Source organism: Mirounga angustirostris, unplaced genomic scaffold (genome assembly GCF_029215605.1).
Source record: "Mirounga angustirostris isolate CCGP_5_RB_7025 unplaced genomic scaffold, mMirAng1.0.hap1 SCAF_15, whole genome shotgun sequence".
Taxonomy (NCBI): Eukaryota; Metazoa; Chordata; class Mammalia; order Carnivora; family Phocidae; genus Mirounga; species Mirounga angustirostris.
Genome location: NW_026991723.1, coordinates 58,662,161 through 58,688,960, shown reverse-complemented (window position 1 = coordinate 58,688,960; position 26,800 = coordinate 58,662,161). Strand labels below are relative to the sequence as shown.

The window sequence follows — 26,800 nt, the reverse complement described above, 5'->3', positions numbered from 1 at the left end:
CTAGTAATATGTGGTCCATTTTCACCTAAAATATCCCTAATAAAGCAAACTTCTATTTCACCTGTGTTCTGCCATGACTTTAGTTATCTCCATTTATTCTTGTCTCTAAATTGTTTCTTCCATCTTATATATATATATATTTTTTAAGATTTTATTTATTTATTTGAGAGAGAGAATGAGAGACAGAGAGCATGAGAGGGAGGAGGGTCAGAGGGAGAAGCAGACTCCCCGCTGAGCAGGGAGCCTGATGCGGGACTCGATCCCAAGACTCCAGGATCATGACCTGAGCTGAAAGCAGTCGCCCAACCAACTGAGCCACCCAGGCGCCCCTTCCATCTTATATTTGTATAATTTTTCCCTAAGTGTATCATCCAAATGAATGCCAATACACTGCTATCTAACTTTGGGTTTAAGTGCCAACCCAGATCATTCACCAATATATACAAAAGGTCAGTTACTGTTGAAAGTATCATAATTTAACAAAGAGAATATCCCTTAGATGTTATATCAAAACATCTTCTAAATTGTAAGCTTACTTAATGATAGCCTTGAGGGTAGAATCCATGTTGCATCATCTTTAAATATTTATTGCCCTACCAATGTTAATCCTCTATACTCCAAAACACAGTTCTTTTAGCAATGTTCAAAAACAATGTCTTATATACACATGACGCTTAATAAATACTTGCTGATGAAAGAAAGATTTTACATCTTCTAAACTCTTAAGTCTACACAATACAAAAATATAACATACATTTCCTGGACTTAAAATCACTAATTAAAATGCCATTTTCTACTGGTTTTAATAAAGGAAAATGAGATACTGACCTACATGTTGAAGTGTTTGCTTTAGAACAACAATGCAATTTAGCTCCATCAAGGCCCGTAGAGGGAGGAGGGTGTAGAGTGACGCCAGGGTGAACAGACTGTGAGCTTTCAAGAAAACACTGCCAAAGAGGATCCTGAGGCAAAGGCTGGGTCTTACAACCCTCGATGAGGCCATCAACAATCTCCATTTCTGTTTTCTTAGACATCAGAATTCTCTTGCAGGCATTTTGGCAAGCATGGTCTTCAGCTCTGTCACAGCAATATAAACCTACATTTTCAGGATATATGTGGCTTAATTAGCTGATTTTATGTCATGCACTGCTCAGAACAAAAGAACATGGTGGTATACTGGAAACACTACTACTCAGTCGTATGTCAGTATCTGCAGTACACAGAGCCTACCAAATTCTCTCTCCACTAATTTGCAGCGTAACAAATAATTGACGAGCTAAAGGTGGACAAGGTAACTATTACCAGAATTTACCACTATCTCCAAACATGGGATCTTTAGCACCAATACTACATAAATGAAAGGTCATCTCGTCCTACCCCTAAGAAGTCCTTACATGCAAAGTATCTTATGTTCCTGGAAAAGGTATTACAGATCAAACTGGAATTATTTCACACTAGAAACAACTGCCTAAAAGGGATTGTGTCCTTGACAGAATGACAGAGATGACTAATTTCAATAGCAAAACCCACAAAAACCATATTCCATCACATTTTGGGATATAAAGCTTTCATATATCTGTGCAAGTTAACTAATCTAAGTTGTAATTTATTTTTTTTAAGATTTTTTATTTATTCATTTTAGAGAGAGAAAGAGAGCACGCACTTGAGCAAGAGCACAAGCAAGGGGGAGGGTCAGAAGGAGAGGGAGAAGCAGGCTCCCTGCTGAGCAGGGTGCCTGCTGTGGGACTGGATCCCAGGACCCTGGGATCATGACCTGAACTGAAGCAGACGCTTAACCTACTGAGCCACCCAGGCGCCCCTCTAAGTTGTAATTTAAATAACACAATAGCATACTCTGACAAGATATCAGGTTGCTTCTGCCTTTAAAATGAATGAAGTTTGGGGTGACTGGGTGGTGCCATCGGTTAAGCGTCAGATTCTTGGTTTTGGCTCGGGTAGTGATCTCAGGGTTGTGAGATCGAGCCTGCATGGGGCTCCACACTCAGTGGGGAGTCTGCTTAAGATTCTCTCTGTCCCTCTCCCTCTGCCCCTCCCCCCCATGCACATGCACTCTCTCTCTAAAATAAATAAATCTTAAAAAAAAATGAATAGGGATGCCTGGGTGGCTCAGTGGTTAAGTGTCTGCCTTTGGCTGGGGTCATGATCCCAGGGTCCTGGGATCGAGTCCTGCATCAGGCTCCTTGCTCAGCAGGGAGCCTGTTTCTCCCTCTGCCTGCCTCTCCCCCAGCTTGTGCGCTCGCTCTCTCTCTGACAAATAAATAAATAAAATGTTTAAAATAAAAAAAGGAATAAAGGTTATTTGTGGCAAATGCTTCATCCTCTGATTTTCATCATACAGCCACACCACAGAATGTTACAAGCATAAGAGTTCTGCTTTAGATGCTGGACAAACGGCACGTATCACTGCCTCTGAGTTTACAAAAACAAGTCTTTCAGTATCCCAGTGTAAATCAAAACATTGGCATTGGCTTATGAATCTTTTGTCAGTTTGGTTAATTAGTTAATTGTTTAAAGTTTGTTCACCTCTAAATGAAGAAAACGGATTACAGGATGTACAAAGCTGAGACTTTGAAGACCCCATAAGGTGCAGGTTCACTAGGAGGCCCTGATTTTCATAAGTATCAGGATTTCTTCTCATTTTTATATAGGGCTTTTATTATAAAATAATTGTTCATTATAAAAACATATAAAATGGAATAGGCATACAACTAAAAATGTATTATACTATACAGTTAGTTCTGCAACTTGACTTTTTTGCTTACTATATCTTGGACTCCTTTCTATATAAACATACCTTTTTCTTTATGTTGGTTATAAAGTATTGTTATTATATAGATACATAATTTATTTCATCAACTTTAATCAATTCCCTATTGATGGGTATTTGGGTTATTTCTAATTTTTCTCCATTACCATCAGTGTCACAGTAAATATCCTTTACATGTGCATGTATATTTATGAGTCTTCTTGAAGGACAAATTCTGAGAAATGGAATTGCTAGATTAAAAGGTATGATCATTTGAAATTCTCATGGTCATAACCCAACTTCCTTTCAAAATATCCATACCAATGAATTCTCCCATCACCAGAACAAAGAGTGCCTGCTTCCTCATACCCCTGACAGCTCTACCTTTCTTGGCACCCTTCAGCTGTGATAATAATATCCAGTCTGTCAAATCTAAAAACCAAAGGAAGTCTGGTGTTTCCCAAATGACTGAGACTGCAGATATCTACAAGAATTTACTTCCTTTTTGTAAGTAGGCACCACACCCAGCATGGAGCCCAATGAGGTGTTTGAACTCACGACCCTGTGATCAAGACCTGAGCTGAGATCAAGAGTCGGACACTTAACCGACTGACCCACCCAGGCGCCCCAAGGATTTACTTCCTTTTTACAAATGATTTTACTAAAGATTGAAACAAGAGGAATATGTCCATTTTACTTACTATCTGTTGGGTTCCTCATTGGATAAGATTGGGTATAATTGTTCACACAGTGTATTAATTGTGGACTAATAGAGGCACAATAATTTTCCACTGCTTTGATCTGAGATGGACCAGGAGAAGAGTCTGTCCGAAAGATGGCTTGACAGTATTCTCGGCAGTTTGTGTGATGGCCTGCATAACTGCAACAAACTGAGCCCACTAGGGGGGAAAAAAGGAAATGATGCTGAAATGGAAATAGCCATTTGCTAACAATAAATTGTCACAATATTGATAAAACAATATGTACCTTTTGAATTTGAGATATAAAACCATGGCACAGAAGACAAGTACTTTATTTATTTATTTTTTTAAAGATTTTATTTATTTGAGAGAGAGAGTATGAGAGAGAGCAAGCACATGAGAGGGGGGAGGGTCAGAGGGAGAAGCAGACTCCCTGCCGAGCAGGGAGCCCGATGTGGGACTCGATCCCGGGACTCCAGGATCATGACCTGAGCCAAAGGCAGTCGCTTAACCAACTGAGCCACCCAGGCGCCCCAAGACAAGTACTTTAAATCAGCACTACTATAGAAATAGCCATGAGGACATCCAGGTGCTCAGTGGTGTAAGAGAGTCCTTATTTGTCAAAGTATAGTCTATCTAGCGTAGTGGTTCTCAGCAGGAGCAGGACCACCCCTCTGGGAGATTCTGGAGGCATGTGGAAATGTTTCTGGTTTTCACAATGACTTGGGGACACTGCCGCCATCTAGCACATGGGGTCGGGGTTGTTAACTACTCTGCAACATACAGGGCAGACACACAACCAGAACGGTCTCCCAAAATGCCAATATTGCCCATGTTGAGAACCACTGGAACATCTTTCTATGTTAGATTTGTGGAGATTTACAAACAAAGCAAGGCAAACAAAATAAAAATAAAACCAACCCCCAAATGCTTCACATTTATAAAACAGGACCAGTAAAAACTAAGAGCTACCAGGCTCATTTCATAAATTTGACAGTTATATAACTGTTTATCTTGAAAAAAATTTCTTAAGTTCTATTCCTAAGAACATGTCTAATTTGAAATGGTCTTTACCTCACAACTGATATGACCTGCTTTAACACTGAAAAGTAAAACCCACATTTGAAATTCGATTTGTGTATTTTTAGAAACCAAGGGGGACCATCTCAGGTATCTGGGGGGAGCTAGACGAGTGGCTGGGGGGGTGCAGATGTGGGATTTATACTGGGGAAGAGCAAGAGATCCACATAGGAGAGGTTAGAGGGTCTGTGGGAGTCTGAAGGGAACCCAGGTGGAGGTATGGCAGGAAACGGGTAAGAGAAAGGCAGGCAGGAAATCTCTGATAATTATTAGAGGTTATGGAGGAACCGGAATCAGGTTTCTGGTGAATTCCACTAACTAGGGAATGAGCAGAGAATTGAGGCAACTTCCAGAAATAATGACAAGGATAAAATGATACACAAATTAAGCTAGGACTGAACTGATACAGGATAGGCCTGTTTCCTGCACCAGGAAACTGTTTCACACTTACTGTGCCACCTGTTTTTAACTTACAGTTATTACTTACTGTGTTCATTGCTAAACTGTTCAATTGCAACACAAAGAGTAATTTATGGCTACATTTATCACCATTAACCTTAGGATAAACTGAGGGGTGGGGGTGGGGACAGAAGAGACAAGTGAGAAACAGCCAAGGATGCCCATCTTCTGATTCCTCCATTAGGCTGGCTTCCTCACCAGTGTGGGAAGACAGAGATTACTATGAGAACAGCTTAGAAATTGTGAATTAAGCCCTAATTAGAGAGGGTTAGAAGATAAAATACAGCCAGTTAATGTTTCTTATCATACTTTGATACACTGAACTGCCAAGCTAATCCAAACAACTCTTCTGTTCCTCAGCTGTGTTTTCCTAGCTGTAACTGCTCACTACTCCCTTCACCTGGGATGCCCTTCCTCCAATCTCCACTGTTCATTTCTTGTCCATCCTTCAAGGCCCAGCTCAGCTACCAACTCCACGAAGCCACTCTAAGCACCCCTACAGGATGTGATCCCTCCTTCCTCTGAATTCCCACAGCACTTTTATCAGTGACACTATCCTATATCCTGTGTCTGTCTCCACAGAGCAAGTAGGCAGTAAATGTCTGAGGAACAAATTGAGAGGCAGTCCTTGGCAAGTGCTACACTGTATCACCTGGGAATGCTTAATTTCTGCAAGTAATCCTATTTATTCAAGTAGGGCATGATCTTCCCATCTAACAGTAGTATCTGCTTTGTAAATCTGCAGTTAAGACATAGAAACTGTCATAATTCATGAATAGCCTGAATACCACTGAGGAAAGAGCCTATCAGAATCCTGCTGGGCCTTCATGCAGCTTACTAACAGCCCATGTCATAATGTCAGGTCTTGGCAATGCTTATAACAGCTAAATTGTATTCTTAAACTGAGTTTTGCTCTTTGGACTGTTCATATAACCATTGACAATATACTTACTTTCATTTCTGCTAATGCAACTGAAAAGAGCATTCTGTAAATTAAAGAAAAACAAACAAGTTAACCACCATGCAGAATTCCTAATTTTATTCCACTTTATGGTTACATGGAAATCAGAATATCAGACTATTTAATTCTTCTCTAAATCCAAGGATGAAGACAAAGAAGCTGAGATGGCACCCTGGTAAAAAGGGAAACCATCTTCTAACACAATTATTGGGGGTCAAGATTCTCATCCTGAGCCATAAGATGATCACATTATAGCAAACCAAAGCTGTACCTGTGTGTGTATGTGGAGTGACCTACAATGTATTAATCTCAATTATTTCTTGCAGTATATAAAAAGAGCTCCCAGAAGATAATATAATAAAAGGCATTTAGGGAAATAGAGATTTCACGTAACCACTGCATTTTAGAGTTGAAAGGTCCTTAGAGTTCATCTCTACTTGTTCTCAAACATGGCCATGTACCAGAATCACCTGGGCTTCCTAGTCCTTACCCTACACTACAGAATCAGAATGGGGGAATGAACCACAGAAATCTACATATTAAACAAGCCTTCAAAGATAATTCTTATGTAATTGTTGAATCACAATATTGTATTCCTGAAACTAATATAACACTGTATGTTAACTATACTGGAATAAAAATAAAAATAAAAATAAAAAGATGATTCTTATATAATTACCCTGGGAAGTTGGGGGATCTCTATCATTTTAAAGATGAAGAAACCGTTTCCTCAGCAGAGGGGAGTCTGCCCCAGATCATAGAGCAAGTCAAAAGCAGAGCCTGAGACTAGAATTAGTATTTCGAGTTCTTAGATCACTGTTCAGAAAATATCACACTGTGTTAAAGTCACTGTAAGGAAAACAAGAGGCAAAATAAGACAAAACCAAAAAATTTCTTGTTCAAAGCCGTCTGGATATTCAGGGCTTGTCAGCTATGATTAATATCCCTTACAATTGGAAGAGAATGAATTCCTAAAAGAAATAATATGGGCATAAGTAAAAGGAAGATGGAAATCAAGTGCTCTTTTAGTTGAATAGAGATGACTGGCTTTTAATTGTAGCTAAATCACAAGCCAGCTGGACTTTTAAAAGACCAGCTTTATTGACATTTAAAATCTACTTTTAGGGCGCCTGGGTGGCTCAGTTGGTTAAAGCGACTGCCTTCGGCTCAGGTCATGATCCTGGAGTCCCGGGATCGAGTCCCGCATCGGGCTCCCTGCTCGGCAGGGAGTCTGCTTCTCCCTCTGACCCTCCTCCCTCTCATGCTCTCTGTCTCTCATTCTCTCTCTCTCAAATAAATAAAATCTTAAAAAAAAAAAATTTAAAATCTACTTTAAAGGATCCATCTATGTAGTTGTGTGAAGCTATACTGCATTCATTTTCTCCAGTAAATAATATTCTACTGTAGAAATAAACCATACTTGATTTATCCATTTAAAGCAAAACAAAACAAAAAACCCTGACTTGATAGATAAGGGCTAATGAATTCATACAGTATGAATTCTTTCTGTTAGAGATCTCATCAAGCGATATGAGGAGTGAAAACTAAACATTTTTGGTGTTAATGATCTCTTCTAGATCTCTCTTCATCCACGTTTCTTTGTTTGACTTTTTACTTACCTGTTATAGATAGCCATCTATTTTGGTTCAGTGGTTTTAGGAACATTTTCCACAAAATGATCTAAATCAATATTAAAATGCAATCTACTGGGGCACCTGGGTGGCTCAGTCAGTTAAGCGTCCAACTCTGGATTTTGGCTCAGGTCATGATCTCAGGACCAGAAGATCGAGCCCCGAGTTGGAGTGTGTGGGACCAGGTGTGGAGCCTGCTTAGGATTTTCTCTCTTCCTCTCTCTCTGTCCTCTTGCCCGCCCACCCCCCCACCCCACTCCCTTTCTCACTCTCTCTCTCTCAAAAAAAAAAAAAAAATCAATCAATAAATAAAAATAAAAAGCAATCTACTACCAAATTTCCAGCCCCCTTTGATTCTCACTTTCTTTTTCTGATAAACCAGTTGTTCTTTTGGGCTTGGCTTTTTTGACCTTGTACCTGAAGGAAGGCGTTTATTATCTCTGTGGCCATCCTGGGTCAAATGGCCTGATTTCCAGTTTTGATACTCTTCCAGTTACTCATACGAGTCTCCAGAGCAGTGGTTCTCAGCTGGGGGTGATTTGCTTCCCAGGGGACATTTGGTGCAGGGGAACAGTGTATGTGCTGCTGGCATCTAATGGGTAGAGGAGGCCAGAGATGCTGCTAAACATCCTAGAAGCACAGGGCAGCCTCTTTACAACAGCAACAAACAACAGACCAAAATATCAATAGTGCCAAGGTTCAGAAACCCTGTTCTAGAGACGTACAGATTTGTTCAAGTTGGGTTTTTAGAAACTTGACCTTACAAATAAAAGAAAACTCATTCTGGAGTTGGCCTGGTGGATCACTTAGCTTCAGGGAGAGATACCAAAGGACACAAAACCTGAAAAATGTCAGAGATCCTCTAATTCAACCCCTTATTTGACCAAAGCCAGAGATGGAGGCCTAAAAAGGAGAAATGCTTAGAACTCTAGCCTTCGCCTACAGGTGGGTTGGCAAACTATGGCACATGGCCAAACCTTGCCTGCTGCCCATTTTTGTAAATAAAGTTTTATTGGAACAGTCACACCCATTTGTTTACGTACTGCATATGGCAACTTCATACTACAATGGTAGAGTTGAGTAGACAAAGGCCATATAAACTGCAAGCCTAAAATATTTGCTATCTGACCCTTCACAGAAAAAGTCTGTCAACTCCTAAGGTAGAAGAAGGGCACAACTCGATGTCACATCCACAGTTCAGAAATGATCCTTAAGCACTTCTGATTTCCTCTTAATGTTCACTGATAGACCTTTTGTGGATAAGTTTGCCTTAACTTATTGAACTAAAAACATTTATATTTCCATATAGCAGTACCTATAGTATTAATAAACACCATTTTATCTCTATTTTTATCTTTATTAATTGTAAGGTTTTAAAGAATGGTTCTTCATTCAAGTATACCAGCATTTGATGAATTCATCAATTCTCTCTTGCTTACTTTATACTCATCATGATTTCAAACTCTGATCCTCTTTGATAAAGATTTCTTAACCTTAGGTAACTGTAAGTAGGCATAAACTATACCTTGGGTAACTATATCTAATGTATAAACTATAGGTAACTCTACCTTTTCACTGCTGAAATTATTGCTGACTAGTGCGACAGGGTTTAAGACATGATTAATCAGTTACACCATTAACTTATAATTTCTTCATTTCCTAAGACATTTGTTAAGTCTTAGCTAAAGCTAATTCTTAAGTCTTGCAAATGTCTGGCCACCATCTGGTGGTGAAAGAGGTAACTGAGGCTTTATACTAACATGGAACCTCTTCTGACCTTTTGCCATTACTATAAGCTCTGTGCCTCCATACAACAACTCCCTCACTCTGCTCATCTTACTCTAGAATAGATAAAAATGACAGTGTTACCAAGATGAGGGTCTACCACAACCTCAGAGACCCAAAGAACACAGCAGTGTGCTGGATTGACAGGATCCCGAGAGATCTTCAAATCCAAAAGCCTTCACTATCCAGCTGGCGAGACAGAGATACACAGTAAACAAAGGGCAGAGCCAGGGCTGGAACCCAGACTTTCTCTCATGCCACTACACTGTAAGAAGACTGGATTATTTTTCCGAATGCAGCCAATGCAGGTTGAATTTATGTCCACATTGTAATCTCTTTTTAACATTCCCCTATTTTTAGAGTCAGCACACTAAACTGTGGGGACAACAATCATTTCTTTTTTAAGATTTTATTTATTTATTTGCGAGAGAGAACGAGAGACAGAGAGCACGAGAGGGAGGAGGGTCAGAGGGAGAAGCAGACCCTCCGCTGAGCAGGGAGCCCGATGCGGGACTCGATCCCGGGACTCCAGGATCATGACCTGAGCCGAAGGCAGTCGCTTAACCGACTGAGCCACCCAGGCGCCCGACAACAATCATTTCTTATTTCTTTTTTTTTTTTTTTTTTTTTCAAAGATTTTATTTATTTATTTGACAGAGAGAGACACAGCGAGAGAGGGAACACAAGCAGGGGGAGTGGGAGAGGGAGAAGCAGGCTCCCCGGAGAGCAGGGAGCCCGATGCGGGACTCGATCCCAGGACCCTGGGATCATGACCTGAGCTGAAGGCAGTCGCTTAACCAACTGAGCCACCCAGGCGCCCTGACAACAATCATTTCTTAAGGTTCATATTATTTCTCTTAAAAATATTTGATCATGAAATCTTTCCTCAGGTAGCTACTTCCAGCTCCCTGCCCTACTCCCACTGGCTTTAGAGAACAGCAGCAAGCCCTTCCACCTAGTGTTGGGAGCAGGTTATCGGGGGCAAGCCTGGCAGAAAAACTAAAATACAAAGTAAAATCAAAGTCTAGGGAACCATAGTGATCCTGCAAGCCACAGTGACCCTCCTTTGGGGGAAGAGCCATTGGGGTGCAACTGGAAGGTAGACTCTCCTGGTCCAACCACTTGTTCAGAAGTTGGCTCTGTGGATTTATTTTCTGTCTCTGCCACACATACTTTTCCATTTCTGGGACTCCCTTCTTCCTTTCTAACAATTCTCCATTTGCCCACTTGTCTCAATGATGAGGATGATGAAAACTAAACAAACACTGATCATATGAACCTCATTTAAAAAAAGGGGGTTCATTTTGGATATTTCAATCACTTCTGGACAAAGACCCAAAAGAGCACATTCTATGAACTGTTATTTAATGTTCCCTATTCCCAAGGCTACTAGTTAAAAGTAAAGGAGCTGCTCTGTTGTTAAGGCCTTGATAAATAAAATGTTTCTTTTTCATAAATGGACTGAAATTTCTCCCACTTTGAAGTTTTGCATCTCATATGAGGAATCTAGCTCATCAGATGCTAAGTTGGAGATATTAAATAATTGATCTCTATTTTACTTTATTTTATTTTAAGTAAGCTCTAGGCCCAATGCAGGGCTTGAACTCACAACCCCAGATCAAGAGTCGCATGCTCTACCAACTGAGCCAGCCAGGTGCACCTAAACAATTGACCTTTAAAAACAAACATGTTTTGGGGCACCTGGGTGGCTTAGTCGTTAAGCGTCTGCCTTCGGCACGGGTCATGATCCCAGGGTCCTGGGATAGAGCCCCGCGTCAGGCTCCCTTCTCAGTGGGAAGCCTGCTTCTCCCTCTCCCACTCCCCCTGCTTGTGTTCCCTCTCTCGCTGTGTCTCTGTCAAATGGATAAATAAAATCTTTAAAAAAAACAAACAAACATGTTTTTATTTAAAAAAAAAACAACATGTTTTTATATCTCTACAAGATGTTTTTTCTTTGTTGTGGACACCATGGCTTTTTAGTCAAAAAGTTTAAGCGACCAGAATATGTAAAGGATTTAATATCATGATATGGATATTGCTAAACAAGTGACTTTTCAGTTTCTGCCTCCCAAATAATAAATATCATTTCAAGAGTTGGATAAAAACACCTAAAACTGGAAATAAGAATAATAGGTCTAGACTGCTCAAAGAAGTTTGCTCATTATCACCAGTGCATCCAACCAACTGGAAGCAAATTGAAGGGCAAGTAACATCTGTAGAGTAACACAAGGTCTAGGACAGAGCTCAGCACAGTGTTTTGGTAGAATGAGTGCAGTAATCGTCCCAGTTCTTCACATTTCCCTCTATTTCTCTCACACTAACTCTGGACTTAGCCACATGATCTGCTTTGGTCCAGTGGACAGTAGCAAGCTTGAGGCAAGCAAAGGCCTGCACAGAGACTTGCATCTTTCCACTTCCTCTCTTCAGCCCCTATCACCACCACAGGAACATGCCTGAGCTACAGGGCTAGAAGAGACACATGGAAGAGAGCCGAGCTAACTTAGCCAACAGCATCCTACAGAAGCTAGGCTCAGGCTGACCCGCAAGCTGACTGCAGAAGCATGAGTAAGCCCAGCCAAAATCAGCTAAGGTTGGCCAGATCAGAACTGCCTACCTGGTCCTTAGATTCGTAAGAAATGATCAACTGTTATTGTTTCAGGCTATGGAGTTTGGGGATAGTCGCTATACAACATTATTGTGATAGATACAGTATTCAATGCTTTCTGTACTCATTCTGAGAATGCCGAATTCATAGACATTTACACAAGGTTTCCACATAAAACTGCTATTTACTCTGAAACAAAAAACGTTGTGTAATTCAGCTGTCCAGAATGGAAAAAATTTCTACTGAGAAATTCTATCTATAAAAATACTGTTTTTAGCACCTATTTACAGGCAACAAATTTTTGTTCATCCTTTAAGCCTTACCAGCTCTGTGAAGACTTTCCCATTACACCGGGCAGGGTTGTGTGTTTTGTTTTGTTTCCCTTCAGGCTCCAATGTGTCTTATACAGACTTCTAGCAATGGACTTGTCTCACTGTATTGTAATGAACTATTTGAATTTCTCTCTTCCCATGGACTAGCTATGAGCTTCTTACAGACAATGGCTAAATCCTTTCACCTTTGTACCCTGAGAACAGTGCCTGAGACACATTAAGTATATCAAGTTTGGTGTGTTATCAGTTCAGTGAATGTTAAGTGAATGAATGACAGATGCAAAGACAACTGAGAGGTACACTCTGCCCTAGGAACTCAAGAGTTTAGTATTAAAAAGGGACATGTAAACAGAGAGTTACACTATAAGTTGAAAAATGCTATAATCAAGCCTGTAAAGTGTTTAGAAGTAGCAATTTTATGTGTGTAGAGAGCTGGGCAGGAAAGGTTTCAAAGAACTACCTAAGCCAGAATTTGAGGCTAAGGTGGTTGTCAGTTGGACAGGAGTGCTGGTGTGCTAGGACCAACTTTTGTAGGGGTGGGGGTGGAGGGAAAGTCCTGATTTGTAATATTTGCTGATGTTTGTGGTGAAAATGCCCCCATCATGGCTGTTTTTGAGTTAAAAACTGGCTGGCAAAATTCCTGAGTATTTACCCAACAGTTCTCCCTAGCTAGTAGGAGTTGGCTCCAGCACACCACCGGGTGGGGTAAGAGGATGGATTCCGGGAGAGGGAATTCTAGGTAGAACAAACAGGCTGTACAACTACAACTAACAAAACACATGGTCAATCTGGGAAATTACAAGTAGCATACTGCTCAAGCGTAAAGGAGAAGACCGTCAGTGGCTAGATGGAGAAAAGCTTAGTTTACCAGGCTGAGGAACATGGACTGTATCCTACAGGTGAGCCACTGAAGAGTTTTAAGGAAGGAGTGACATGACCACATCTAGTCTTTAAAGAGATCACCCTATGAGAAGTGGAGAGTAAATAAGGGGAGAAATTAGATAGGAAGGCTCGTTGGGCAGCTACTGTAGTCCAGAAAAGTGGTGCCTGAGGTAAGGCAGTAACTGACGATCTGGAAAGGAGACTGACTGAAGATAGATTTTGGAGGCAAATCTTTAGGGCTTGATAGTCACTTATTTGTGGGAGGTGGTGAGAAAGAGGAAGAGTAGACAATACCTCTTAGGCTTTTAGTTTATGTGTCTGGGAGGACTACACTGGAACAATCAAACAAGAAATGTATAAAAAGGGCGCCTGGGTGGCTCAGTCGTTAAGCGTCTGCCTTCGGCTCAGGTCATGATCCCAGGGTCCTGGGATCGAGTCCCGCATCGGGCTCCCTGCTCCTTGGGAGCCTGCTTCTCCCTCTGCCTCTCTCTCTCTCTGTCTCTCATGAATAAATAAATAAAATCTTTAAAAAAAAAAAAAAAAGAAATGTATAAAAAATGGTAAGTTTTTGTTTTGGATTTGTGTGTGCATGTGTGTGTGTGTGTGTGTGCGTGCGCGTGTGAACATGCACTCGAACATGCACGCACACGCTGTGCAGCAATGGGGTAGAGGGAAGGGGAAGTAGGGAAGGTAACAATCAGTTTGGCTGATTTGAAATGCCCATTGAACATCAAAAGTACAAATATTCAGTAATGACTCAGGACCTCAGAGAAAATGTTTAGCCAAAGATTTTGTAGTTGTCATCACATTGGGACAGTTAAAACTAGGGGAGTAGATGAGATTGCCTGGGGGGAAGAACCTGGCCATTTAGATTAGACCAGGTCACAATCTAATCAAGCTTGATCCAACTTCCCTTTGGAATGATCTCATTCAGGTGACTCCTGAGAAGAAAGGACTAGAAGAGGAAATACACTAGCACAAGGAGACTGAATAGGAGTTATTCCCTTCCAATACAAAATATAACAAAACAAAACCACATACAAATGAAATATAATCAAGGTTTTATTTCTGAAGCCAGTACTGCAGGACCTAATAGGTTTCGCTCTTTTTGGAGCTCATCAGCTGCAGGTAACGGCCCACATCTACTCTGATAGCGGGTCTCAGTATAGCATTTTATCACGGATAAGCCCCCATTCACAGTCTTCTATTTACTATATTCTGCCGATTCTTGGGAGTTTCCTTAGTACTAACTAAAAGAAGCTTTACATCTAGGTCCTGAAGGCTTTGCTCGGGCAAAGTACCATATTATTCTTCTTGCTAAATTCCCCAGAGCTGACTAACTACAACCTAGACTATCACTTGACATACAAGATGGTCTACTCTATTCTTAGAACACTGCAGAACAGATCCAATCACATGAGGCATCAGAGGCCTCTAGCTGTCCAGATAATCCTGCTGGCCCTGACATCCCTGCCTTCTTATCTCTAAATTTTTAGGGCTACTTCTTCATCCCTTTCCTTTATGCTTCTGGTAGTAAATCTAGAATCAAGGTTAATTTGAGAGAAAAAGGAACAAAATAAAATTAATACATAGAAATCTTTAAAGCAGAACATTTTATTGTGACACTTCCTGAGAATACACTGTACAGCCCATGTAGACATATGTAACTATGTACCAAACACTGGCATCCAGGGATATGATCATTTGTGTTACAGGGGGTGGAGGAGAACCACATAAATATATATATATATAATACATATTATATATATATTTAATGTAAGTATATTAAATATAAAATATAAAAGCAAATATGTATATATATTTGCTTTTATACACATAAATGACTTTAGGAACTGGGTGGCTGTAGTACAGGAGGTTGAAAAGAGACTTCTAATTGTACACCGTTTTGAATTTTGAACACATGACGAGAAATAAAAAGTAACACATACCTGAACCTTTGTCTTATGCACTGAGCTGTGTGTTGACAGGATGGTGCTGACAGAACTGAGTCTGAAACTCACAAGGCCGACCACCTTTGTTTTTGTGGTTCTTAGAGCCTCTTTTTAATATCCTCAGAGTCTTAATTTTATCTTAGCATTCTCACAGAACCAGAACCCCAGAACAGAACATTATTTTAGTTTTGTTTAGCAACTGTTTAGTTTAAAACTTAAATGCCTTTAAGATAAAAAAAAAAAAAAAAGTGAGTCCTCACAAAAATACCTCCTACTGCCTTTCCTTTATAGTTTCTCACCTTCCTTAATGAAGTAACATCAAATAACTGGACTGAAAAAAAAGCCAAGAAAGAAATGAAAATGATATTTCTAAAAAGAATATAAAGAAAAACATAGAGGAGGATCTGTGAAAGGAAGAAGAAACAAATAAAAATGTAAAAGTCTGATGAAAATCTGTAGCACTGTATTGCAGTGGCTCACTCAGCAAATGGAAAAGGTATTTATATTTATGACCACTATGTTATAAGAATGGTAGTAAAGCCTGACATAAAGGTTATGAAATAAATTTATGAACCCAAACCTAAAATTTGTGTCATCAAGCCACTGCCAAGTCTCTGGAGATTCATCAGCCTCACATCATGGTAACATGATAACGTATTTATCCTGATATTAAGAAAGAAACTATAAACAACAAAATTCTTTTTTTAATTACCATTTTGGTGGCTAGAAGAAGATATTATTTTCAGCCAACTTGCAGACAAAGACTATGTAAAAAAATTATACTAGACGAGGTGCCTGGGTGGTTCAGTCGTTAAGCATCTGCCTTCGGCTCAGGTCATGATCCTGGGGTCCTGGGATCGAGCCCTACGTCGGGCTCCCTGCTCAGCGGGAGGCCTGCTTCTCCCTCTCCCACCCCCCCTGCTTGTGTTCCCTCTCTCGCTGTGTCTCTCTCCGTCAAATAAATAAAATCTTAAAAAAAAAAAAAATTATACTAGATGTCTCACAACTCAGAGACAATACAACTTAGTTCGTACTTTGGCTTTAATGAGGCAGCGTGTGCTAGTATGGCTTGCTGATGGTTTACAGCCAGCATCTGTTCAGCTGGTGCCTACGTCATTCCAGCTGTTGAATATTTTGACTATCATCCCTGGTTCTAGTATCACACATCTATGAATCCATGTGGCCTGACCAATACTTCCAGGCGCCAAGGACCACACCTGTGAAAATGCATGGGGAACCTAGAACTGAGCGTGCCCATGACACCTGAGTTATCAAGCCACTGGTTGATAATGGTGGCTCTAATCAAAAGTGTGATTCTATGGGCAGCTTGGGTGGCTCAGTGGGTTAAGCAGCACTTTTGATATCAGCTCAGGTTAGTGAGTTCAAGCCCCGCACTGGGCTCCACGCTGGGTGTGCAGACTACTTTAAAACAAAACAAAACAAGGGGCGCCTGGGTGGCTCAGACTGTTAAGCATCTGCCTTCGGCTCAGGTCATGATCCCAGGGTCCTGGGATCGAGCCCCGCATCGGGCTCCCTGCTCAACGGGAAGCCTGCTTCTCCTTCTCCCACTCCCCCTGCTTGTTTTCCCTCTCTTGCTGTCTCTCTCCTTCTGTCAAAATAAATAAAATCTTAAAACGAAAAAAAGTGTGATTCTGAAAAAATACTCATCAGTACTGAAGGAAGTACTCTTTCTTAGCTACGGGTCAGAAAAAGAGAACTGCAGAGTTGGGAGATCATTAGCTAAATCTCCCATCCATTGCAGAAATCCCTTCCACAGTATGTGAATCCAGTAAGCCCTTGCTTGAACATCTCCACTGATAGAAAGTTAGATCTCTTTTTCTTGGAACATCTCATTCCAACAGTCTCATTCAACATAGGTAGGGTCCTCCTAATCGGTATCTGTATCCTTCTCTTCTAGGTCCCTAAAAAAGCAATTTCAAAATCCAGCTCTCCACTTTTTTCAACACTTTCTCTTTCATCGAGTTTTCTTTAACTCTCAAGGTTCAAGGGTTACTTCATGGTTGACTTGGGCATGATCTCTCTCCTCCTCTTTAGTCCTGTATTCCTAACTACCTCTGAGATACAGGTCATTACATTTAAAAACACCTAACACTAATATCCCTCAATTTCTTTAAACTCCCTTCCCAACATATATGCTATTGTTGCTGTGTATTTTCTCTTGTTTAAAAACTGAATAAAAGGGGTGCCTGGGTGGCTCAGTAATTAAGCATCTGCCTTCGGCCCAGGTCCTGAACCCAGGGTCCTGGGATTGAGCCCCGCATCGGGCTCCCTGCTCCGTGGGAGGCCTGCTTCTCCCTCTCCCACTCCCCCTGCTTGTGTTCCCTCTCTCACTGTCTCTCTCTGTCAAAAAATAAATAAAATCTTTAAAAAAAAAATTGAAAAATATATTATTTTCTACAATCTGTGTGTGTGTTTTAACTTAGTCACTTTGTATTTTCATCATTCTCATTTTCTTTTGCATCTCAAAAAAGATATTTTACAACTTCCTTTAAGGGTCCAGTATGGCAATTCTTCATTTTTGTTGTCTGAAAATACCTTTAATTTTCCCCTTTCTTAGAAAATATTTTTACTGGATATGGAATTCTAGGTTGATAATTATTTTCTTTCAGAACAGTTTAGGTATCATTCCACTGTCTGACTTCCTCTGTTGCTATTGAGAAATCAGCTGTTAGTCTCCTTTGAAGGTAAGGTCTTTTCTTCCTGGCTGCTTTTAAGATCTTTGGCTATGAGGTGTGTCAGTAATGCATGGAATTTTTTTTTTTTTTTTTAATCCTGCTGGAGATTTGATGGGTCTCTTTTTTTTTTTTTTAAGATTTTTTATTTTTTCTTTGACACAGAGAGAGAGAGTGCACAAGCAGGGGGAGTGACAGGCAGAGGGAGAGGGAGAAGCAGGCTCCCTGCTCAGCAGGGAGCCCGATGTGGAACTCGATCCCAGGACCCTGGGATCATGACCTGAGCCGAAGGCAGATGCTTAACAGTCTGAGCCACCCAGGCGCCCCTGATGGGTCTTATTAAATATTGCCTCTGTCCCATATTCTCTTTTCTTCTTCTAGCATTCCAATTTGAACACTTTATCTCCCACATCTCTTAAACTCTCTTTTAGTCTGTCCTTCTGTGCTGCTTGTCCATATAATTTCTTCAGTTCTACCTCCCAATTCACTAATAATTTTTTTAATATTTTCCTTAACATTATCTACTATTTTCAATCCACCATTAACAAATCCTGTTGATGGATTCTGCCTTCAAATCTCTGATTTATTCCTTAATGCTTGGTTCTATTATTATCATCCTAGTTTGGGGCCTTACCTGCTTTTAGCTAAGTTAGAGGGGTCTGTGGGATCTAAAACTTAGCATGCATACAATTAAGGCTTTAGCTTTCTAAAATATGAAGTTGTTATGTTGGTCTCCTATTACAGAATTTTCATCATCTCCTTCTACTTAATGATGGGCTGAGCCCTAAAATATCATTTTTCCAAGATCTGGTCCCACGTTGTCTATGCAACTAAGCACAGATTCTCAGCCCCAAACAGGCCTATTTTCTTTCCGTCCCCTGCACAAGCCATGTGCATTTTTGCTAACATGCTTTTGATCCACAATCTTTCTTACCAAAGTATGCCAAACCTTTCAGGCCTTTCTCCTTTGTAAAGTTTCCCCTGATAAATCCCAACATGCTCACTCTGCTTTCTGATTTCCCTGAGCCCTCGTGTGTGCAGTATATATTTTATTTCTTCACTCAAATACAATTCTTCAGTATTTGAAGTTAAGTTATAAGTAGTCTTAGCTAGAATTCTAAGTTAGGTATAACTCCAAAGTTTATGCTTTTCTATTATATAAAACTGCCTCTTACATTCAATAAATAATTGTTGATTTGCATGAGAAAAGGAAACAGATGCTATAAAGTCAGACATAACAATGCTTTACAATTAACTGCTTTATCTTAGCTTGGTTGCAACAAAATTTTTAAACTTTATTCATAATTTCTCAGGAAATCCCCTCAAAAGGGGTTCTGCAGCAGGTTACCAGTAAAGATAAACATTAGCTCCTCCAAATAAAAGTACTTACTTTCTGAATATCTAATCAAACTGCATAAAACCATGCTGCAGGGTAAATGCTAACCCCTATAATTGTAAGCCTCAAGTAACAGCTTACACGTCTGGAAGTTCACTCCAGGGATCACTCCAGTGTTAAGGAAAAGATACTAAAAGCCTAGTTTTATAAATTATTCTTAGGTTGATAAACAACCAGTCCAGTTAAACTAGGTTGTATTACACTGTATTTACCCCATTCACTTTATAACCAATAGTCATCATCTTTGGACTAGACTTCAACAATCATGAGAGTGAATGTTATTTGGGGTTTATAATGTAGAACCTTCCTTCAGCATTAAAGTGCTCATCTCTCTTTTATTTCTAAATAATACATGAGAAATCAAACTGAGCCTTGAATTATCTTGAATAATTTAGAGAGTCAGTTTTTAACAGATTTATATTACATATGTATATTTTTCATATATATCATACTACGTATATGTATTTTACATATATATTTTTATATATATATGTAAAAGAACCCTCTTGGCATGTAGATTTTTGGAAAATAGTTGCTTAATTCTAGGCCAATAAGGGAGGACAGACTGGGAAAAGTAAACTATCCTTAGTATTTCTCTCATAGGACAGCGTTTATCTCTCTTACCTTTCCTGTCCCGTCCTTCATCAACACATACTGGCAGACTTCCTAGGGCAATGCAGAAATCCAGACAAGAGAAGGAAGCACACTAAAATAATGGAGGACAGGCTACAAGAGATGGACAGTGTCAGACATCACGTGGGAGAAAAGAAGGAATTATCACAGTTAGCCACTTTGTTCAAGAGAAACTAAAACTAGTTATTTCAAAGGTAGAGAGATAAGGAAAAAAAAGATCTTTTATTTCTTTGCAGCAAGGCTCCTTTTATTAAGAACAGAGAAGAGTTGCAGTTAATTTGGAAATGTGTCTTCAGAGAAACAGATATAACTTAGCAAATAGTACAAAGGGACAAAAGATAAATAAGATTTTTCCCATTTAAAAATATTAATCAAGAGCTATAATATAGGCATTGAGAAAAGAAAAAAAGGCAGAACTATCATCTAGAAGCTGTTAAGAGAACTGTTCTATCTTTTCCAAGAGAATACAGACTATTAAAAGCAAAGGAATCCCAATGTTATAGATAAAAATGATGAATGAGGAATATGCATGTAAGTACCTTTAACTGCACGGTCTCACACTACGAAGAACAATAATGTCACATTTAACAGTGGAGTTCTAGAAACTGAAGAAAGTAGTCCAATGAGGAGCTTTTTCACATCAGGGACAATCTTCTGTACATATTTGCATGACATGAAATACCTCCTCTACCCCTGCCCTAGGAATTACCTCATCTAGATACAGCGCTTGAAAGACCACCACTGGGAAATAAGAGTCCTTCAGATTTAATACAGCCTTTGTAATTTAGTAATTTTTCTGCCAAATGCAAGAGCTAGGAAAGTTTGAAGCTACTCACACTGGCAGTGCGATTTTGTTTCTTTCAATTAGAGACAGTTTATAAAGAGGGATACCTGGATGGGTCAAGGTATAGGAAAAGAGGCAAAAAAGGATATGGAACCTAAGAAAAACTATTGTACAACCTTGGGTACAACCAGTTGCTATTATGAATACATTATAGGTTAAAGCCTCTGTATATGTGATTTAGGCATTTCTTAAAAAAAATTTTTTAACTTTAAGATTTTATTTTCTTAATTCATGTATAGCTAACAGGGCATTTCTTTAAAATTAATGCTCAATTTCAACAAGTCAATTAAAGTTGTGACACTTCTAAACAAGGTAAATGACAAGGCTATATTTTGTCAAGGCTATATTTTCTGCAAAGTAAAAGGCAATTTAATGTAAGAATGAATTCATTTTTAAATTTTAAGTGGTTTTATCAATTTTGATAATATCTGAATAGTCTATCCAAATTTGTTAAATAAAATGCATACCTCATATTCTTTTCTGCAAACTTTGGAAATATCATTTTTTGAAGATGCCTAAAAGATAACAAATTTCTCCATTAATTTATTATACATGCTATTCAACAAAGGACAAAAAGAACATAAATTAATATATGTTAATTGCTGGTATGGTATTCTTTATTTCATCAAGGAAAATCTTAAGCTCCAATACTTAAAAGTTCCTAAAATACAACAAACAAATTTCACGCAAGTTCTTTAAAACAAACAGCCCCAGAACCTACTCAATATGCTAAAACTTCACTCTTTTATGGCTTTAATCTCACATAATAACAGGTCCTGTTGTTATTTCAGAAACTAGATGACTTTGAAAGAAATGTAAATCAGAGAACGTTTTTCTTAGTTGAATTCCACTCTGTAGCAAATTTTCTCGTGAAGCTCTGCCAAGGCATTTATATTTTGCTTTTTCTTTAACCCTTTATATTCTAAATTCTCATACTGATTTATGAGTCAATCTCCTCAGAAAAGATCCACATGTAGTGGAGTGGGCAACTAAAGAGGGAAAAGGCTATGCCAGGCAATTAACAAAAGTTATTTTTATGCAATTCTCTTTATGTCCCCCTAGATCCCTTACAGTTCAAATCCTCTGCAACTCAGCTTCATCTCAATGACTGGAGAAGAGCAGCAGATTGCTAGGCTGTGTGCTATTCAAAGAGTATTGCTCAGACTAAACAGTACAGTGGTCTGTATGAAAGTCAAGACGCCACCATGTCTCGTGTACTCTGGTCCGGAGACCGGTCATTAAAAGAAGAAAATAAGAAAAGGCTTTCCAGCTGTGGTTTCCAGTCTAACTAAATTTTCCAGTTGAGTCTACTCTCACCAGTTGGGAGTATGAGCAGCTAGGAGGCCAGTTTTCCCACAGCACTCTGAGGACCACGATGAAAATACACAGAGTGAGGAAGAACTCAGGGGCCTAACGTGACTTGGACTGGAGATCTATCCAATCAAAGAGAAGTCATAGTTCACTGTTGGAGTCATGCTCACCTTAGGGGCAGGGAAGGGATACAAGAACATGCCCAGGGCAAACCCATGGTGAAAGAGAGAGGGAAAGGTGAACGTTAAATAAGCCAACTGTGTCACCTGCTCTCATCCAACACACTCTAAGTTTATACAACCATTTGGAGCCGACTAAGTATGACCACAGGCAGAGTACAAAAGGCTTCAGTTCCTATAATACTCTTTCCTCTCTCTTGCATGTCAGAGAGGAGAATAAGAAAAGGCTGAAGGCCTTACATGCAGCAGCCGTAAATGAGAAAGCAGCCAGTCTAAAAGAAACTGGTCTACGCAAGAAATGCTAAATTTGCAGCTTTCATGGGTCACCTCTCCAAATGTATGAGGTGGGCAAAGACTAAAACATACACAAAGCTAATACACAAACTGTACTCCATGCTGCTTATGAGCCTGATTGCCCAGTATTACCTGCTTGCATGCTTGTCGACACTCCAAGGTAATAGCCAGTTCACAGCAGCCTAAGCCAACCCAGCCATCAGACTTCTTAAACACACCTTAAAAAACAAAATGTTCAAATGTTTTGGTCATAAGCAGTAACCACCACAAATGGCATGCCAAACTGGTTCATGGATCTCACTAAAAGTCAAAGCAGGTGTCCACAGGAAAACTCGCTCAGATAGCAGGGCCTCAAAATTATTAAGGCCTTCCTCTCACCCTCACTCCCAGTGCTGTCAGTCTTCTCAGAGCCTGCACAACATAATTATCAGGTGCTTTGTTTTTTCTTTCTTTTCTCTGCCCCCCCCCCCCCAAACTCTCTTTAGATCATTCTCACTCTTGGGTAGATAGCATCTCTAGAAGACACACAGGTTAAGGAAAGCAAGGAGAGGCCTTCCTCACTTTTAGACTGTGAATCAGAGGCAAAGATTCCAATTTAACTTAACATGCAAACAAACAAAAAAGGGCACAAGGATTATTACATTTAAAATATTAAATACCTAGAATAGCATTAAACCCATGATACTGTTTAGAAACTGATACTTAGTGAACAGAGAGGACAGAAAGGAACATTTCCTGTAGGCAAGAACTGACTTTGATGAGTACACTTAATTACGGGGCAAAATGACTATTCTGTTTCAATTTATACACAGCAGCTATTTCTCCAGCCAAATTATGGTAATATCAAAAGGTGATGCAATTATAAAAAGTGTCCTAATGCATTTTTTTACATCCACTTTTGCAAGTATAAATGTCAATGAATGACTCCTAGGATAATATTAGGAGACACAAGTAACAATTATAAAAAGAGGAAAGACATATGCTCATAGGCATATAGCACATTCCTCCTGATCTCTTTTCAGAAATACTTTAAGCTGCTTCCATGTAATACATACATCTGCAAATTCACATCTAAATTATTATTATTTACATTTGAAAAAAGTGTCAAGAATTTAATGCAATAGGTAACATAGTTCTCCAAATGAAACTAGGACTTAATATAACAAATAGAAGCATTCTGCTAAAAAAAAAAAAAAGTAAACAAATGGCCTGCAAACAAACGGCCTCAAAATTATAAACCACCCCAACTGTTAAAACTAGCTAGAAATACTGCATATCATAAGCTTCTGTATTCCTACATGTTTTAATGGTACAAAGGGTAATAGACTTCCATCTAACCCTTTGCCTAGTATAGTTTCCTCTAAATCTCCGCTGCTTACTATTCAGAATCACTCTCGTTTTCTAAATTATTTCGAATGGAATCAATGTTGGTCATAAATTTTGTGAACTTCTATACTATAATACAGTATACTGCTGTTTCCATACAGCTAGTGGCCTCCTAGAAACTATTACTGTCCAACAAGGGTTTATGGTATTATGTACAAAGCACTCCATTAGGTCTTATGTGGGTTATGAAATAGATAAAATATAAGAATTATCCCATTATGGAGATCACATATGAAGACATCTCTATCTATCAGAGATATAAATTATAAATAAATAATTCCAGGACATTAGGTAGAGGGATAATTGGGAGAATAAGCAAGGATATGGGCAATTCCAAGAAGGCAAATAGACCAATTTGTTTGAAATACAAACTTCAAACAGTGTGAAAGCCTTTAGAGTTCAGAGATACATAAAATATACTTCCTTTATACTTATACTTCCTTTTTTTAACCAGGACTGGAAGCTTTAATCCTGGAAGACTGTGAATGTCAGGCTAGGGAGTTTGGGCTTTATTCTGATGGAAGTGGATATCCCCCCTGAAGGGTCTGGTTTTTTGTTTTTGTTTTTGTTTTTAAGGAGCTGGGGAGGACAGCTATGATATGTTGAAAGACCAGCTACAAGGTTGTTACAATATTCTATTCTCAGAGAATAATAATAATGGCTTGAACTAGGAGTAGAGAGAACAGCTCCAAGATTTTACAAGGAGAGAGTCGATGGAGCTAAAAAGAAAAAGCAATCAAAGATAACTTGAGGGATTCTGGTCTAGTGTCATTCATAAGACAGGCACTTATGAGTTTGGTTTTATTTATTTTTTAAAAAAAGATTTTATTTATTTATTTGACAGAGAGAGAGACAGCGAGAGACGGAATACAAATAGGGGGAGTGGGAGAGGGAGAAGCAGGCTTCCCGCTGAGCAGGAAGCCCGACGCGGGGCTCCATCCCAGGACCCTGGGACCATGACCTGAACCGAAGGCAGACGCTTAACGACTGAGCCACCCAGGCACCCAATGAGTTCGGTTAAATTTGTACTTCAGTTGTCACCAGGATGCAGAGATCCATCCTGGTGACGTGTCTAGAAGTCGTGAGTGACAACTTAGATTTGAAGGCTATCTTCCCAGTGCTGACTAGTTAACAGTTCTGGGAAGGAAAGTAATTACCAGGGTAAGTGTGGAGAGAGAAAAGAGGACCACGTACAGGAATAACCAAGGTCCTTCCTGGGGGGGAGGGGGTGGCAGAGAGGGAAGGTACGAGAGGATAAGGTCATGCATGAGGCTAAGGTGGAGTCATAAGGAGGTAGCGGTCACAATATCAGGTGCTGCAGGGCAGTCAAAGGGAATACTGAGAAAAGGCCATAAGATTTAGGTACCATGAGATCTTGGTGCTCTTTCAAAGACCAGTTTCACTAGAATGGAAGAAGTAGAGACAAGAGTACAGTTAATGATTGAGTGAATTTCATTTGAAATTTCAATTTATTTGAATTCAAATGAATTGAATTATTTATTCAATTCATTTGAAATTTCAAATATACATTTGAAAATTTGGGTGCCTACAAGAAAGAGAAGATAGGAACTCAAGGGGATACATTAAGTTACGGGACTATGACACAGATTTTATAATCACAAAGTAAGTTTTTAAAGATAAAGTGCTAAATGTTACACTTCTTTGCTTACCTGGCAAAGATGAATTCATACAACTCCAAATTTCAACCTAAAATTGTAATCACCAAAAGGCTTTTATATAACCAGTTCCTAAATATGACAACTTACACAGAAATTATATACAGGTAATTTGATTATGCTTGCCTCTATATAGTCAGTGTTCTAAGACCACATGAGTATCAAGCAGCCATTCAGGGAAGAAAAAATAAAACTGAGATGCAAAAATATTGCTTGCTCTCTGCCCATCTTCCCACCTGAGAGCACTAACGATGAGTTTGGATACTGAGGATGCTTACTGGAATCACTGTTTCTAAGTGAAAGACAGAAGTGTCTGTAGAGCAAGTAAAGGCAAATGTGTCAGTCAGAATTGTTTGATCAACTTTTCCTCCCTCACGTAATGCAAGCCACCACATCTAAAAAGTCGGTCTCACGTAAGCTCATATTCCGTAGCCTGGCCCACCAGTGTCCCAAACACTGAGGATGGCCCAAGCACTGGAGACATTTTAAGTTACATGATTCAGAGAGGCAAGCAATATATCTACAGTACACCAAAAAACGGGAAGATAGGAATAATGAGAAATCACACATTTCCCCTTACCCCAAATTTAACTTTTCAAATTCAAAATAAATACAAGATATAGTTATTATGGTTTTCATAAAATTATCAAAATAATGAGTAAAATTCCAAATTCCAGCTAAATGGTTATAATGAAATTTAAAGACTGTAATACATTTATATTTAATATGATTTTTATATCTACATCATAGGATAAACAATAAAAGATCAAAGATAATATTCTACCAGCAATTTCTGTGATGATCTTTTTAAAATACCTAGTTAAATCTAACATTTTAATTTGATCACAAACTCAAATCATTTTGAAAATTTTCCTGAATCTAGAAGTTAACTCATTAGATGGCTTCATTTAGACAAAAGCTTCCATAGTTAAGTTAAACAAGACCTACCATTGTTTCAGGGCAATAATCTGGGGCTCGCTGTAACAGATGCTTTAGTCGGGATTCACTTTTTGAGGAGAATATCTGACAAAAAAAAAAAAAAGTTTTTGTGGCATTTTTCTGTAAGAAATAAGAAGAGGTAAAATTTGTTGTCTTCTATACTTATCAGTTGCCTAGAATATTTTCTAACTTCCTTTTATAAATGGAAAACCTTTGGAAAGGTCTAAATTAAGTTGAGGTAACATCTCTTAAATGGTTTGTTAGTTTGGCAAATAATCAAGAAAGTCCATATAT

General features: G+C 39.1%; 1 protein-coding gene across 4 annotated transcripts in view; it reads right to left on the bottom strand.

Moving 5' to 3' along the window:
* Nucleotides 1-26,800, bottom strand: part of RECK (reversion inducing cysteine rich protein with kazal motifs) — a 74,213-nt gene that overhangs the window by 32,448 nt on the left and 14,965 nt on the right. For 3 of the 4 annotated variants that reach the window (XM_045882677.3, XM_064578951.1, XM_064578949.1), the window contains 7 exons: nt 26,516-26,590; nt 25,562-25,598; nt 22,638-22,723; nt 21,189-21,236; nt 5,960-5,993; nt 3,469-3,666; nt 829-1,096 (listed from right to left, as the gene is read on the bottom strand). In XM_045882677.3, coding sequence (XP_045738633.1) covers nt 829-1,096; nt 3,469-3,666; nt 5,960-5,993; nt 21,189-21,236; nt 22,638-22,723; nt 25,562-25,598; nt 26,516-26,590 — 746 coding nt within the window. Of the gene's footprint in view, nt 1-828; nt 1,097-3,468; nt 3,667-5,959; nt 5,994-6,647; nt 6,982-21,188; nt 21,237-22,637; nt 22,724-25,561; nt 25,599-26,515; nt 26,591-26,800 lie in introns of those variants that run through there. The other variant, XM_045882679.3, reaches the window with a different exon arrangement.